The sequence below is a fragment of the Artemia sp. Qi Xiang Cuo genome, chromosome 3 (genome assembly GCF_049724085.1).
Source record: "Artemia sp. Qi Xiang Cuo chromosome 3, ASM4972408v1, whole genome shotgun sequence".
Taxonomy (NCBI): Eukaryota; Metazoa; Arthropoda; class Branchiopoda; order Anostraca; family Artemiidae; genus Artemia; species Artemia sp. Qi Xiang Cuo.
This window is the reverse complement of record NC_142796.1, coordinates 29,956,305-29,971,641: the sequence shown is the minus strand read 5'-3', so window position 1 is coordinate 29,971,641 and position 15,337 is coordinate 29,956,305. Positions and strand designations below refer to the sequence as shown.

Sequence of the window (15,337 nt, the reverse complement as noted above, 5' to 3'; positions counted from 1 at the left end):
AATAAATTCAGTCAGCTGTAGCTTCCCGGACTTGGATAACTTTAGAAAGGTGGTAATACACTCAAAAATCCTACGAAGCAGTCATGTCATGACTCGAAAGCAACTTAAGTCACGAAGTTAAAACCGATTAATCTGATATTCTTCTTTAATTTTCTTTAACCAAAAGGGTTTCTCAATAACAGCCTATATTGTAAGAGCTTGTTTGAAAGCTAGAAGATGAAACTTCTGCATAAGCAAGCAGATGAGATATGGAACGTTTTTCCATTGGAACAGTAAATAAAGCAGATCTGAGCAAGAGGCCTACATCTGAGAAAGCAACTTAAGAGGCCTTCGCCTTTTTCTCGGTGATTTCACTAGGTGGCATTAAAATTCACGACCAATTAACGTGTTTAGGTAAGGTTAGACCAACCCTGCCTTATATGGCCGCACCTTGAATGGTTACATATATCAACATCACTTGGCTAACATCACCGTAAAAACGCAAAGAAAGACACAGACCAAGTTTTTTAGGTAGGAAAGAGAGGGTATAAAAATATATAGATCGTAAATAATTTTAAAACACAGGAGATAAGGTTTAAAAAATGAAAGATCATGAAAAGCAACGAAGAGAAGATGTTAAACTTTCGTAATTGAGTAAAATATAAGAGAAACAAACAAACAAACAGAAAAGGGGTTAAAACATTGAAGCTAGAGTTAGACTGGGCCAAGAAGACTGAAAAATTGAGAAATTATGAACCTTATTTCACATTCGTTATTAAATCTGTTTTTGCCGATTCGAACAACTTTTGTGCAATATAGCCTACCCAAATGAAAAAGCAAGCTAAAAAATCACACAATTTAGTGACAACTTCAAAAATCCCTTTCAAACACGCATCTTTGGGGCTTATGGAATTTTCACCATTTACTCAGTTTTGAAGAAAACACTATCTAAGTAAGCATCCAAATCGTGCATTTGAAAGCACACCACTTAGCTGAACGTATTTATATCAGCTTTGCGCAACGTCACATGTCATCCGTGCACCATCCTCAACTCAACACTCCATGCTGACGAACCTATATCAGTCCAGTTGAACCGCAGCTTGACACTGGAGCAGCACGATTGTCTAGTGTTGCGGCTGAGTAGCCACACTTCTCCTTTGTTATTCCTCAATAAGTCCATCGATTCCGCAGTAATAGTTGTATCTTTTCTAACAACTCCTTATAATTAGAAAATTAGAAATACAGCTTCTGTTGGTTTATAAAATTACTTTCCTGATTCAATATTATTTTTTTTATGGTTCTACTATGAGTCAAGGGGTTGTTATGGGCCTAAACAATATATTTCGTCAAAAATTATCTGCCCATCTAACCAATAAAATAAAGTTAGTATTAGATTATTGACTAATTATTTATCAAGCATATGCTACTTTTTAATAAATATTTAACAAAAAAGTATGCAGTAAGGAAGCATTGATAGTAAGAAAAAAAAATATAAATTACTGGCTCTGTCCAACTATTTTAGTTTGTACAAAAAAGGAGCTCCCAAAAGAAATAATCTCCAAAATTAGACAATAAGTAAGATAAGATTTGTAGAATAATTGCCAAAAATGTCAATTATCACCGTTATTGAGGACCCTATAGACCTTAATTATTTTAAAAAGGAGAAGGTATTCATGAATTCCAAAAAAAAAAAAAATTTTTTGTCCATGTTCAGCTCCTAAGATCTTGTAAAAAGAGAGGAACGAAGATTCATCCCTTTAACATCCGATGCTCTAAACTATCACACATAATATGCCCACTGTGTTGTGTACTAGAAAGAAAACGGTTTTATTTACGGAGATTCGGACAGCGAAAATTTCCAAGCTTCGTTGAAAATAGCTTTAAAATAATCTTTACTTGATCTTCGTAAAAGAAGTATCATCGCGAACGCTTTTAGAAAAGTCAATCATTAACATTTACAACTTTTTGGGTTAAACGATCGGTTCTTGCGAATCAATTTCCATTCCTTTCACCCGCTCAGTATCTGTTCCTTTCAACTGCTAATTTCTTGAAAAAAAAATATTTTGCAAAAAGGTAAATTTTTTAGTACGAGAACTTTAAACATTAGTCTGCCGTTAATGTCTCCCTTCTATCATCTAAATAACAAGACCTCTCTTGCCATCCTCTAGATCGGTTGCTACTGACTTAGATGAAAATAATTATCATTCTACAGATTTTCTTGAAATTTTTTAAGCATATCCTAATCGTTAGGCGACCTAATTTAAATTATTTTTCTTTGAATTGCTAAGGATTATTCTGTTTCATATTCCAACAGAAGCTGTAACAGTACTAGGGGCAGTCTGACATTCAACTCCTTCAGGTTGAGCAACTTCTCCACAGTTGCGAAAACGTTGAACCTCGCAATTCAAGTTACGAAAGTCCTCTTCTTTACAATCATATTGTCCAAGGATCTGAGAGTATCGGACCAAAGGGTCCTTAATCGAATATCTCAGCGTATAATTTCGAATAGCTTCCGGGCGAGAGGTTAAAGACTCGCTAGCTATGATGCATGAAACACGGCTACCATTCACAGTAAGATAATTGGAACAAAGTAAACCAGGCTTTGCTGGGCAGAAGTGGTCGTGGCTGAAGCATATGGGTTGGGAAACATTCACTTTGTCTTCGGTGGGACTACAGCTTTCACAACTACCAAAAGACTGGAATGAGTTTAAATCCCTCTTACTTAGATTATTTAACACATATAATAAAAATTTACAGCCAGACAAAAAACCATACATGTACGCAACAAAGCAAAAAAGGAGAGGGTGTGATACCCTCATATCGAAGATTTTGAACACGGAACTGATTTAAAGAAAAAGCCGTGGAGGTCGATACACTTTAGGAAGAAAACGGGTTTCATATTCTAACGAGTGGAGGATATAGAAAGACAGTTACGTGATACGAATCTACGAACATGTTTTTTTTTAATTTTTTGTGAATTCTGTAACGATTGATAAGGTTGCAATTTAAAAAATATATAAGGTAAAAAGGAAAAGAGAAAATTAGAAAGATAAATAAAAGAACATATAGATACACAGCGAGAATCAGAGTTTTTTCTACGATAGTAAATAATGGAGATTCACTTGATGATCTATTAGCTTTATCAATATGGCTCCCAGATCATTTTTGTGTTTAATAACTTCCTAAAATATGTTTCTTACGAGAATAAGAGAGGAGCAGAGAAGGGACTAATGTGTGCATTCACAAGATTAAAAAAAAGGATAATATAATAAAATATTTTGTTGGCATGTTAAGAAATTGAAGGGAAATGTCTGTCCGGAATAGTCTCAGTAAAGCTAGGGGCAGATAATCAGTTAGTGATAAAGGAAGTTTTAAGAAGTGTTGGGCAGAATATTTCGACCAGAACATTGTGTAAAACCTTTATCATTGGAAAATGGCCGTTGCTTGGAAAATGCCTCGAATATATAGGATTCATTACTTGTGTGGTAAGTTTTACATCGGCCGAACAAACCAACAGTTTTTACAAGCTATCAAATTTATAAAGCCTCCAAAACCTTTACTTCAGCTTTAGCAGAACATATTTTTTATCATCCCGGTCATTTGTATAGTTCGAGAAAGCAACTACCATTTCCAATGATAAAGGTTTTACACAATGGGCTATGGAAGCATTAGGAATGATATTAAAAAAAAACATATTTAGGCAGATTTAGCAATTAACAGGGATACTGGTAATTTAAATATTGATTCTATTTATGATATTACTTACAAAACGAACCTATATTTAAAAACAAAGTCTTGCAAAATCTTCAAGAGAACAGAAAAAACAAAGAAAATAAAAAGATTGGCAGTATTAGATGCTAAGCGGAGGATTATTTCTCAACAGAATAATAAGTCTATTTTAAATTTATAATCTTCTGTTTGCCAGTTGCTTTTGTGTGTTCATAGAAGTGTGTGTTCATATATATATATATATATATATATATATATATATATATATATATATATATACATATATATATATACATATATATATATACATATATATATATATATATATATATATATATATATATATATATCTACGGCTAGAATAATATATATATATATATATATATATATATATATATATATATATATATATATATATATATATATATATATTTTTTTTTTTTTTTTTTTTTTTTTTTTTTTTTTTTTTTTTTTTTTTTTTTTTTTTTTTTCGGCGCGCGCGCGCGCGCGCACACACGCGCGCGCGCGCGCGCGCGCGCGCGCGCGCGCGCCCGCCCCCCCGGGCCCTGGGGGGATGTGTCGACACCGGGGTTTTTGTTATCTGACCTTTGAATTACTTTGAAAAAATGGCTCTCTCAAAGTTCTTATCGGATGGGTTTGAGGAAAATAGGGCGTGGAGAGGGGGGCTAGTTGCCCTCCTATCTCTTTTGACTCTTAAAAAGTAAACGAAAACTATCAATTTCCAATCATACGGGCCCTCCGAAGTTTATACGAGCAGACCTTCCATAAGAACCATATATGCCCCCAGAGCTATATTTAAAACGCCTACCCCGGGCCCTAGGGGGGAGGGGGTGTCGACACAGGAGTTTTTCTTAGCTTACCTTTGAACTGTTTTTAACGAAATGGCCACACGTAAGGGCGTTTTTGTTATATGATCTTTCAACTATTTAAAAAAAATGGCTACCTCAAATTTTTTATCAGATGTATTTGGGGAAAAAGGGCTTGGAGGGGGGAAGTTGCCCTCTGATAACTTTTTACTCTTAAAAAGGGCACTAATACTCTCGAAATCAAATCGAATGAGCCCCCTTTGAATTTTATACGACGACCCCTTCTATAAGAAGTGCCTCTGGGAAAAAATCATTGGAGTGGGGAGGGGAGGCTAGCTGACCTCAAATCATTTTTAACTCTTGAAAAGTGAATTACAACTTTCAATTTTTAATCAAATGAGCCCTCTAGGAAGTTTTTACGAGCATCCGAGCATCCCTTCCATAGCGACCATATATGCCCCCAGGGCATAGCTTGCAACGCCTACCCCTGGGCCATGGGGGGCTGTGTCGACACCGGAGTTTTTTGTTATCTGAGCATTGAACTATTTTTAAAAATATATATCTAAAAATGTTCATCTTATGCATTTAGGGCGTGGAGGAGGGGGGGGGGCTAGTTGCCCTCCGATCTCTTTTGACTCTTAAAACGTGAACAAGAACTTTCAATTTCCAATCAAATGAACCCTCTCCGAAGTTTATACGAGCATCCCTTCCATACGAACAATATATGCCCCTAGAGCATTACTCATATCGCCTGCCTCCGGGTCCTAGTGGGTTCAGTCGACACAGGAGTTTTTTTTATCTGACCTTTGAATTATTTTTAATAAAATAGCTATTATAAAATTTTTATCGGGTAGGCTTGGGGAAAAAGGGTGTGTGGGGGGGGGGGGTGCTATTTGCCCTCGGATATCTTTTGACTCTTAAAAAATTAACTAGAACTTTCAATTTCCAATCAAATGAGCCCCTTCTGAAGTTTACGCCCCCGTAAGTAAGAACCATACGCCCCCGTAAGTAAGAACCGTTTTACGCCCCCGTAAGTAAGAACCATATACGCCCCCGGGACAACACTTACAACGCCTATCCTCCGGGCCCGGGGGGGGGGGTTTTTGTTATCTAATTTTTTAAACAATTTCAAAAAAACTGGCTATCTCAAAATTTGTAGCGGATGGGTTTGGGGAAAAAAGAGTGTGAGGGGGGGGGCTAGTTGCCCTTAACTCTATTGACTCTTAAAAAGTGAACTAGAACTTTCAATTTCCAATCAAATGAGCCCTCTATGAAGTTTATACGAGCATCCCTTTCACAAGAACCATACATGGCCTTAGGGCATAACTTAGAACGCCTTCCACTGGCCCTGGGGGGTTGTATTGATACTGTTTTTTTCTTATCCAACCTTTGAACTATTTTTAACAAAAATTCTATCTCAAAATTTTCATCAGATGGGTTTGGAAAAAGACGATATGGGGGGGGGGGGCTTGCTTCCCTTGGATCTCTTTTGATTATTAAGAAGTGAGCTCGTACTTTCAATTTCCAATAAAATGAGACCTATCTGAAGTTTATACGAGCATCCCTTGTATACGAACCATAGATGCCCCAGGGCGTAACTTACAACGCCTGCCCCCGGGCCCTGGGGGTTGTGACGACACCTGAGTTCTGTTATCTGACTTCTTAGAAATTTCGAACTTAATGACTGTCTAAATATTTTTATTCGGTATGTTTAGGGAAAAACAGGCGTAGGGGGCGCTAGTTGCCCTTCAATATCTTTTGACTCGAAATAACTTAGCCAGAGGTTTCAATTTCCAAGCAAATAAGACAGATTTGAAGTTTTTACGAGCATCCCTTCAATAAGAACCATATATTCCCGCAGGGCATAACTTACAACACCTGCCCTCGGGCCCTGGGGGGCTGCGTCGACCCGGAGTTTTCGTTATTTGGTCTTTGAACTATTTAAAAAAAAGCTATCTTAAAGTTCTTATCGGATGGGCTTGACGAAAAAAGGGCGTGGAGCGGGGGGGGGGGGGGATAGGTGCCCTCCAATCTCTTTTGACTCTCAAAAACTGAACTAGAACTTACAATTTCCAATCAAATGAGCCCTCTTTGAAGTTAATACGAGCATCCCTTCAATAAGACCCATATATTACCCCAGGGCATAACTTACAACGCCTGCCCCCACGCCCTGGGGGGGGGGGGGTGTCGACACCGGAATTTTTGTTGCATGATCTTAGAACTATTTTTAATAAAATGGCTATCTTAAAAATTTTATTGGATGCATTTGGGAAAAAAGAGTTTGGGGGGAGGTGGTTACCCTCCAATATCTTATGACGCTTAAAAACCGAACTAGATCTTTCAGTTTCCAATCAAATGAGCCCTCTCTGAAGTTTATACAAGCATTCCTTCCATAAGAGCCATATATACCCCAAGGGCATAAATTATAACACTTGCCTTGAAGATTGTGGGGGGAATTTCCTGCTCTAAGACATAATTTCCTGAACTTTCAACTACGTTGAACAAAATGCCTATATCAAAATTTTGATTGGATGTGTTTGGAGAAATGGTGGGCGTAGAAGGGGTGCCTGTTGCCTTAGAATCACTTTCGACTATTAAAAAGAGAACTAGCCATTTACATTTCCAATCGAATGAGCCCTTTCTGAAGTTTCTACGACAGCGCTGTCTATACAAAACCTTATATGCCCCCCGGGCATAACTTCCACCCCGTGCCCTGAGGGTCGTGGGGGGGGGGGGTTGTCATCCTCAAAGACATAAGTTACAGAACTTAAAACTACGTCGAATAAAATAGCTATTTAAAAATTTTGATTGGATATGTTTGGGGAAAAGGTGGGCGTGAGACGGGAGTTAGTTGCCATCCAATCACTCTCGACTATTTAAAAGGGCACTAGCCCTTTGAATTTCCAATCGAATGAACCTTTTTTGAATGCTCATTCGATTTTTCGAAGGCTCATTCATTTTCTGAGAATCAGAAAATGAACCCAGGATTTTTTTCGGAGGGGGGTTTATTCAAAATAAAATTTCGGGGGGGGGGCGGTACAAAAAAAAATCAAAAACGCATACAAAATTTCTTTATATTCATTTTGTTACGTTTTTACGAGTCAGACAAACATTTCGGGGGGGGGGGGTTCAAACCCCCTAACCCCTCTGGATACGGCCTTGATTTAATGAGAAACCAGACTTATCTGCCGGTACCAAAAATTAAATACCGAAACTCCGGGCAAAATATTGCCTATTTACCATAAATAGTATTATCAAATGCTCTTTGTGTTTTCGTTAAGTAGTTCTTGGAAAAACAAGATTAATTGCATGTAACATGCAAGACAATGCTATTGTTAGAATATCTTTCCATACTCTTATCTACTAGCAAGACGTATAACTTCAGCAATGAGAAGATCCAATTAATTCGAAACCTGTTCTTGAAAAAAAAAACGTTAGTTACAGTAATATCTCATATGACATCATTTTTAACCTTTTCGCCTATACGTAAGTTATGCTTAAGGTATCTGCGTAAAAAGTACACTACAAATAAAAATCTTGGACAAGAAGAGAAAAAAAAACGTAAATTAGACCTTGTGGCAGAGCTATTAGTGAGATATGACTGCAAAACATTTAATCTACTTTTAAGTAGCTCTAGTCAATCTCATATATTTTGCAATTAAACATTCTACGGCTAGAATAATAGGTTCACAAATTACAAACGCACGCAGGGAGAAGGGGATGAGAAGGGGCTTTTCTTACCCCTTCTTTTTCAAACAAAGCTATTTTAATGCACACTATAAGCCACTCAATATATCGTTTTTCATTTCATTTTTTTCTACTCTTCTTTTAGAATTTTCGGATGGGGTAAGTAGGAAGTCACAATTTTATGAGGATGGAGGGAAGTATATTCGGTCTGATAGACTTTTATGAATACATTCTTCATTGCTAACAACAACTACTAAAAATCCTCTTTGTTTTCACCATCTATGGTATTTCTAATTCAACTTTAATTGAGGTTTCTAATCTTTTGTGGAACTAGTTCTTTGATGCCAAGACCCCTGAAGCGTTGAACATAGTTGCGGAGCAACAAATGCGACATTGTATACGGAATTGGAGTCGAAGTCTCTAGAGGCAAACCTAAGGTGCATTTAATTTAGTTCCAATAGGTTCTTCTTATGGACGCCACACGGAGATCAGGTCAAGCACGGATACCCGAAACCCTAATTGTGGCTATTGCATAGGTTTTATGAAATGAATTCCACCAGCCCAGCTGGTACTGAGGTTGATGAAAAAAGATGTTGATATCTTTACCTCCCTTCCCACCTCTTCAAAGAGGAATCGCATCAGGTCCAGATCTCTAAAATTCACAACTATGACACAACTATGTTTTCTCCACGTTGAGGACCACACTGGTCATAAGCCCCTTGTTATTTTCTAGATTCTTTTCTTTGTTTTGCCGTTCTAGGCACGCTCAGTTTCATATATTTCCTTCTGGAAGTGCTTATGGCAAGAATTTATTACTCCATCTCACCTCCTTCATCTCCCAAAGAGATCAAGCCAATCCCATATTCTAAAATGGCACAACTGGGATATTAACTACTACTAATGATGAACCTTGAATGACAGCCAGCCCCTCCTTCAGGTGGGGCTAATCATTTTCATGATTAGCACTCAGGGTCACCCTCCCATTCATCTCTCAAAGAGGTAAAGTCGAATTATCATTCCCCAAAAGGTAAACTAGGATAGTCACTCTTATTGTACACCAAATTTGGTCGATACCATTAATACATTCTGGCAAAAGAATCGGAGATCTCATTTAAAACAATCTAAAATTCAGAATTTAGGATTTCTGGATTGACCTTTCCATAATTGTTTCAGATAACATAGAAGAGATAAAATCTTCAATCTCAGGTCTCATAGAGACAGTTTTATGTTCTACACTAATCCAAAATTACATCTTCGCTAAGAAGTGTGCTTCCATAGCAATAGCAGTTTCGCTTCCTTCTCGTTTATACGATTCGGCTGTTTAGAAAAAACTGATTTTTTTAGAATCACTGGAAATTCCATTAACTTGAAGAAGAACTTTTCCTCATATTCTACCCGAAAAAAGTTTCAGATCTTCATCTCTTACCATTATAAGCTACATATCGCTGATAACGATAAAGCAAAACAAAAATATGAAAGCATCAGGGCTGGTCCGCAACACATTTAACCAAGAAAAGATCTTTATTTGACAGCCAAATTACGAGGGCCAAACCCAAAGATTTGTCTTTGTATTAGTCTCTATTAATTCTTAGAATCAATCCAAATGGCTACAATATCGTGCTAACCATATTAGCTTTAATCATGAACATGTCAGCCGAGATAGTGATTTAAATTTGAGTGACAACCTTGAGAAAAACTTTAGTTCCCAGGCTTTTTTCAGAAACGGTTGCATAGTTAATAGGTAGAACACCGGGACTGTCAAATACCATCATTTTTGTAGCAGCCGGTATAGTTTAGTCCCCAAAATTATAATTGTGGAGGTGTTTATAGTCCCAAAAAACATCATACAGTACCTCATAGGCCATCAGCATAGTAACTACATCATGAAAAAAATAAAACTGGGAAGAATGTTTTTAAACCCAAGGAATTCACTTAGCACGAAAAAAAAACCCAACAAGCTTAAACCCGTGAAGCTGTTTATAATTGTAGTTTTCTGAGAAAACATTTTAGCAACGGAAAAAAGAAATTTCCTATAATACGAGATAATTACTAAGAGAAATTAGTAATTACTATACGAGACCTCGGTAGAGAAATTACTAACAATTCCTATATTCATTTCCTGCAAATTAAGAATATAATAAATTTCGATGTCTCCCATCACCACAAACTATTTAGAGAAAACATGCTCAAATAATAAATCTAGATCTAAAAATAGACATCTTTTGATACGTTAGACCCACTACGTAGGAAAAACTTCTGCTTGAATTTGTAGACCATGTGATTGCATAAATGCAGAGATAAAAAAAAAGAACTAAATATATTGTAAACCTTTCAAAATTAAAATGACTTAATTACAACTGGGAAAAACTCCTCCCTTAATTTGACTCCTACTTGTCTTGACTAGAAAACCTGCAGCTCCGAGTCCACTTCTTTATCCTTGAACTAATAAGTAACGGAGATTAGCTGCTAATACTACTACTAACTCGTCGCAGCGATTTAATTCTGGGCCAATCTAAGGAAAACATTCCTCCTCCATCCCATCCTGTTTAAAATCTCGGTTTTGCCGTGGTCCTTTACATTTGAAACAAATCCTTTACATTGAAACAAATGCTACTGTAAATCCTTTACAGCAGCGAATATGTTGTAAACTGCAAAGGTTAGACGAGAATAAGCTTTCAACAAGATCAAAAAGCCAACATTCTTCTAAAAGAAGATTTCATCGTTTTAATAAAAAAAAAGGGGGGATAGGCTAGCCGATAAGACTTTGTATACCCTAAAATATTCTATTCTTGGGTTTATAATAACCAAAAAGACCATTCTCGGGGAAAACACTGCCCTGGATGAGTAAAGCTTAAATACCGACAGAATTGTTTCCCTATATGAAGAACAAAAAATCACCGACCAATTTAACCTCATTAACTTTTTCAATAGAAAAGTAATGCCTAGTCTAATATCCATTAAATACTACTGTTTACGAATAGTAGATCTGTAGGGGAGGGTTTTAGAGGGTCAACCCCCCCCTTTTTTTCTTTGAATTAGACATATTTTATTTTTGTGTGGTTTTACTGGCGTTTATAAAAAACTAGTTGAGCCCAAAAAAGGTTATCAAAATTCTAGCTAATAATAATCATGTCCATTTTAGTTTATCTCGATTATTCATTTTAATTTCTTTTGTTTTAGGTTCATCTGCCCACTCATAGTAATTGCCCTCCTCAACGCCTCGCTCTTTACGCTAAAGTTTTTTATTGTTTTAAAAAATAAATTTGTGAGACAGAGTCAAACTTTAGCGTAAAGAGCGAGGCGTTGAGGAGGGCACAGCCTCTTTCATATACGGAATAATTTCTGTTCGTTTTAAGATTTAATGTCGCTCCTTACTTTCAGTTTAAAAAACTTTTTTTTTATTTAAAGGCTGCGAAAGCGGGGGGTTTGGTGGGCGGCAGCCCCCCAACTGTGCCTCCTAAACCCTGTAAGGTTTAAGGTTCAAGCGTGTAACTCAGCCGCTTTAACTCTTTATAAAACGGAGTTTTTTTTTCAAATAATCGTAAAAAGCATTTACTAAAGCTTCAGCAGTTATGGTGTCTCGCTTAAATCAAAAGAACAAATGAAAGTCGGTCTACACATCTCAAGCCAGCTTGAAATGTGTTTTCATTTCATATTCCAAAAACATCATTACCGAGTTTCTTTTGTTAAAGGTTCACGCAAATCTAGTATCTAGAATTGAGCCTTATGTCATCATTAATGGAACGAAAATATTTTCGGTACATCAACTTAAGTACCTTGGTGTTACGTATGGCTCTAGCATCATCAGTTCTAGGACCCTGCTTATCGAAAAAGTATCTACAGCGATTCGATTTAGTTATGCTAAGTTAGCAGCACTCAAGTATAGTTACAATAGAAAAATGCTATCACGACTTTATTCAGCGATTGCATTGCCACATCTTCTATATATCTCACCGCAATGGGTTTGGTTAACGGCAAGAGAAAAAAAAATAAAACTTCGAAACAAATGAACGAAAAATGAAACAGAAAAAGAAAAATGTGCTATCACACAGAGAGTTTCGAGTGTAAACCGAAAGAACAAATGCAAGTCGGTCTACACATTTCAAGCCAGCTTAAGAATTCTCACCAACATCACATTGGTCACATAGCTAAAGGTCGCAAAACACGTTTTCTTAAACTGGTTTAGTATTCTTAGTTATAACCTCACTGTCAGTGTTTTAAGTAACTAACCTGACAAATGCCATAGTTGGGGGTTATCAATCTAAAACGTCTTTACTTGCATAGTTGTACTTCAACACTCATAGGAGTAGAACCATCCAAAAAAAAGGTAAAGATGAATGTGATTTAAAATCAAAAGCATAACAAAAAAAAACATACAGCCCCACTTTCTTTAACTAACCTTTAAAACAGTTAAAATTGTGTTTGTCTTTTTGTCTTCTTCTCCCTTTTGGCTTTTAAAAAGTTTCCACCGTTGTAGTTTACCAAAAGGTTTCCAGTTTTTCAGGTGTTTTGGAACCCTTTCAGCTAAACTACTACTGCTACTAATAGCCACAGTAAAGGTAATATACAGTAACGAAAATTCCTATATTCTCCATTGAAAATTTTGGACACAGATCCAAAACCACACAAAATTCATGACCCTGCCTTCGCGCACGCGCAATGGCAAATGTTTCCGATGGAAAACCAAGAAGCAACTGAAACTATGGCTTTGACATATATGCTCAGGGCCTAATTACACACTATGAAATGGCATGTTTGGAAAAAGATTTCGCTACTGGTATATACTTATACTTTGCTAACAGCTCACTGCAGCATCAAGCCGCCTGATGCCAGCACAGCTTCGAACGGTCCTTCTCAGCCCTAATCTACTTAAAGCTCCGCTCTGTATCCCCTTCTAGGAAGTTCACATTCCCTTTAAATACTTCTTTAGGACCTCTTCCCGCCCCATTTGGGGACGATCTGCTTTTCCTATGGCCCTAGATGGATGGTCGAAAAGAATAATTTTTGGAAGTTTGTTATCCTTCATTCGCAAAAAAGTGTCCTAGTCATCTTAGTCTTTCTCTCATTATGGCCCTAGAAAACAGAATAGAACCACATTTTTCGTACGTCTTGTTGTGTGATATACCGTCAGTGAAATAGATACCCGAAACTATCCATACACAATTCCTATGGAAAAAATATACTAAATCCTCTTCCGTCTTCACCTTTATTTATCCCTAGTCTAAACGACTTAGTCTTTTTCAATATTAATTTTCAAACCTATTTTGGCAACCAGAACTCCCAAAACCTCCAAAAATTAATTCTTTTGCTCAAACACCTGCAAAGTTAAATTAAGAAATCTGAGGTTTCCCTTGGGCAGAATGTTAGCTATTTTGACAACCAGTAAGAGCCCAAAAAATAATGGTGTGCTATTGATTCGAGCTTCGACTTTCAAAGTAGATGCATCTTGCTTTAGACCGCAAAAAATGAATGTTTTGACTGTATCGCATTTTAAAGGCCAACGAAAGATTCTAGCATCAATAATTAACAAATAAAGAGGAAAATATAATTGAAAGGTTTCCAGCAGACCAACGTGCACAAACTATCTAACCACATTTGCTTTTTATGAGCAAAGTCTTTATTTTTGAATTTTCACCGAAATTTTCAATAGGTGGCTAAATGTGTTCCTCACAAAGAAAAAAACATGGGTATCGCCTAATATAAAGCTACTTATGGTCTGTAGTATTTGAAGAATGTTGAGATATTAGGAATCAAAATTGGAAGTTGACACGACGGAGGCCACCTTAATAATTTGTATGGTTTTGGAAGCCAAATTGTAGGTTGCTTAATTTTCTCTTTTTTATCTTCTGATTTTTTTTTTTTTTTTTTTTTTTTACTTATTACTAAAAATACAAAAATAAAACATTTTCATTAACAAAAAAAAAAATAGACAAAAAATCCAAGGATCACCTAAGGCCTAAAAAAAAAAAAAAAAAAAACAAAATACAAATAACAACATAAAAAAGGAACAAGAAAAAATTACTTACTTTCCTTCAGATTTATAATAAAGGTCATAATTAGCCTGAATTGGGTTTGGTGTAACTACCCATGTACAAGTTAGGGAGTCTAAATTTTCCGATATGCATTTGAAATCAGTCACATTCGACGGTGGAACTAAAACATACATAAACGTGTCAAAATGAATATATTATATATATATATATATATATATATATATATATATATATATATATATATATATATATATATATAAAAAAAAAAAAAAAAAAAAAAAAAAATATATATATATATATATATATATATATATTATATAATACATAGTATATTAAAATATCACAATCAATCAAGTTAGTGGTCTTGCTATTACACAAGTGCCCTGTTACCTTACGGGTCATTTTATGACCAAGTTCCGCATTAGTTAGAACTATCCCTGCCCCTTCTCCAAAAAAACTCTTGCGTACTCAATTTTTGTGGAGGGGACTGATACAAACGAAAAAAGAAAAGACTAATCATAAATGTTAAATAATAGCCTTCAAACAAGAATAAAAAATCAAAACATTCTACCTCAGGGTTATTTTAGGGTTAAAATCTTAAAAATTTTGAGTGATCAAAATTTTAGAATCTGTGAATTTTCAACTGGCATTAAAATTTCGAAGCATGAAATAACCTACAATAAAATATTCTTGGTTCCAAGGTAACAGTTTATAAAATTGCAGCCTAGGGAAATATAAAATAAAACTCTAGATGAAGTTTTAGAGTTACAATCTTTAAAAAGATCATTTTTAAAACCAACTTTTTCAGCCATTAGTGGGACACATTAAAACGTGTCTAAAAGAAGCCATATACGTCCAAACTTCTCTTCGTTTGAAGAGGTGTTAGATTAAGCGTAAGGAACTCTTATTCCAGACAAAATATTGACAGTATTAAGGAAAATTATGTTCATATATTTACCTCTACAGAGTGGAGTGAAGATTTTTCTTTAATTTCCCCTTCCTTTGATCAAGTCCAATAGCTTAGGAATAATATGCACCCGAATTTTGCAGTTTCTCCTCATATTCGCTATCTATTGTAAGACATTCATCTAAGAGCCGGTTCAAAACTGTTTAACCTACATT

The 15,337-nt window shown here is 35.9% G+C and overlaps 1 protein-coding gene across 5 annotated transcripts in view; it reads right to left on the bottom strand.

Moving 5' to 3' along the window:
• Positions 1 to 15,337, bottom strand: part of dome (cytokine receptor domeless) — a 168,636-nt gene that overhangs the window by 97,875 nt on the left and 55,424 nt on the right. For 2 of the 5 annotated variants that reach the window (XM_089085712.1, XM_089085713.1), the window contains exons 4-6: positions 14,249 to 14,375; positions 2,309 to 2,664; positions 1,054 to 1,197 (exon numbers count right to left, since the gene is read on the bottom strand). In XM_089085712.1, coding sequence (XP_088941838.1) covers positions 1,054 to 1,197; positions 2,309 to 2,664; positions 14,249 to 14,375 — 627 coding nt within the window. Of the gene's footprint in view, positions 1 to 1,053; positions 1,198 to 2,308; positions 2,665 to 14,248; positions 14,376 to 15,337 lie in introns of those variants that run through there. The other 3 variants (XM_089085714.1, XM_089085715.1, XM_089085716.1) reach the window with 3 other exon arrangements.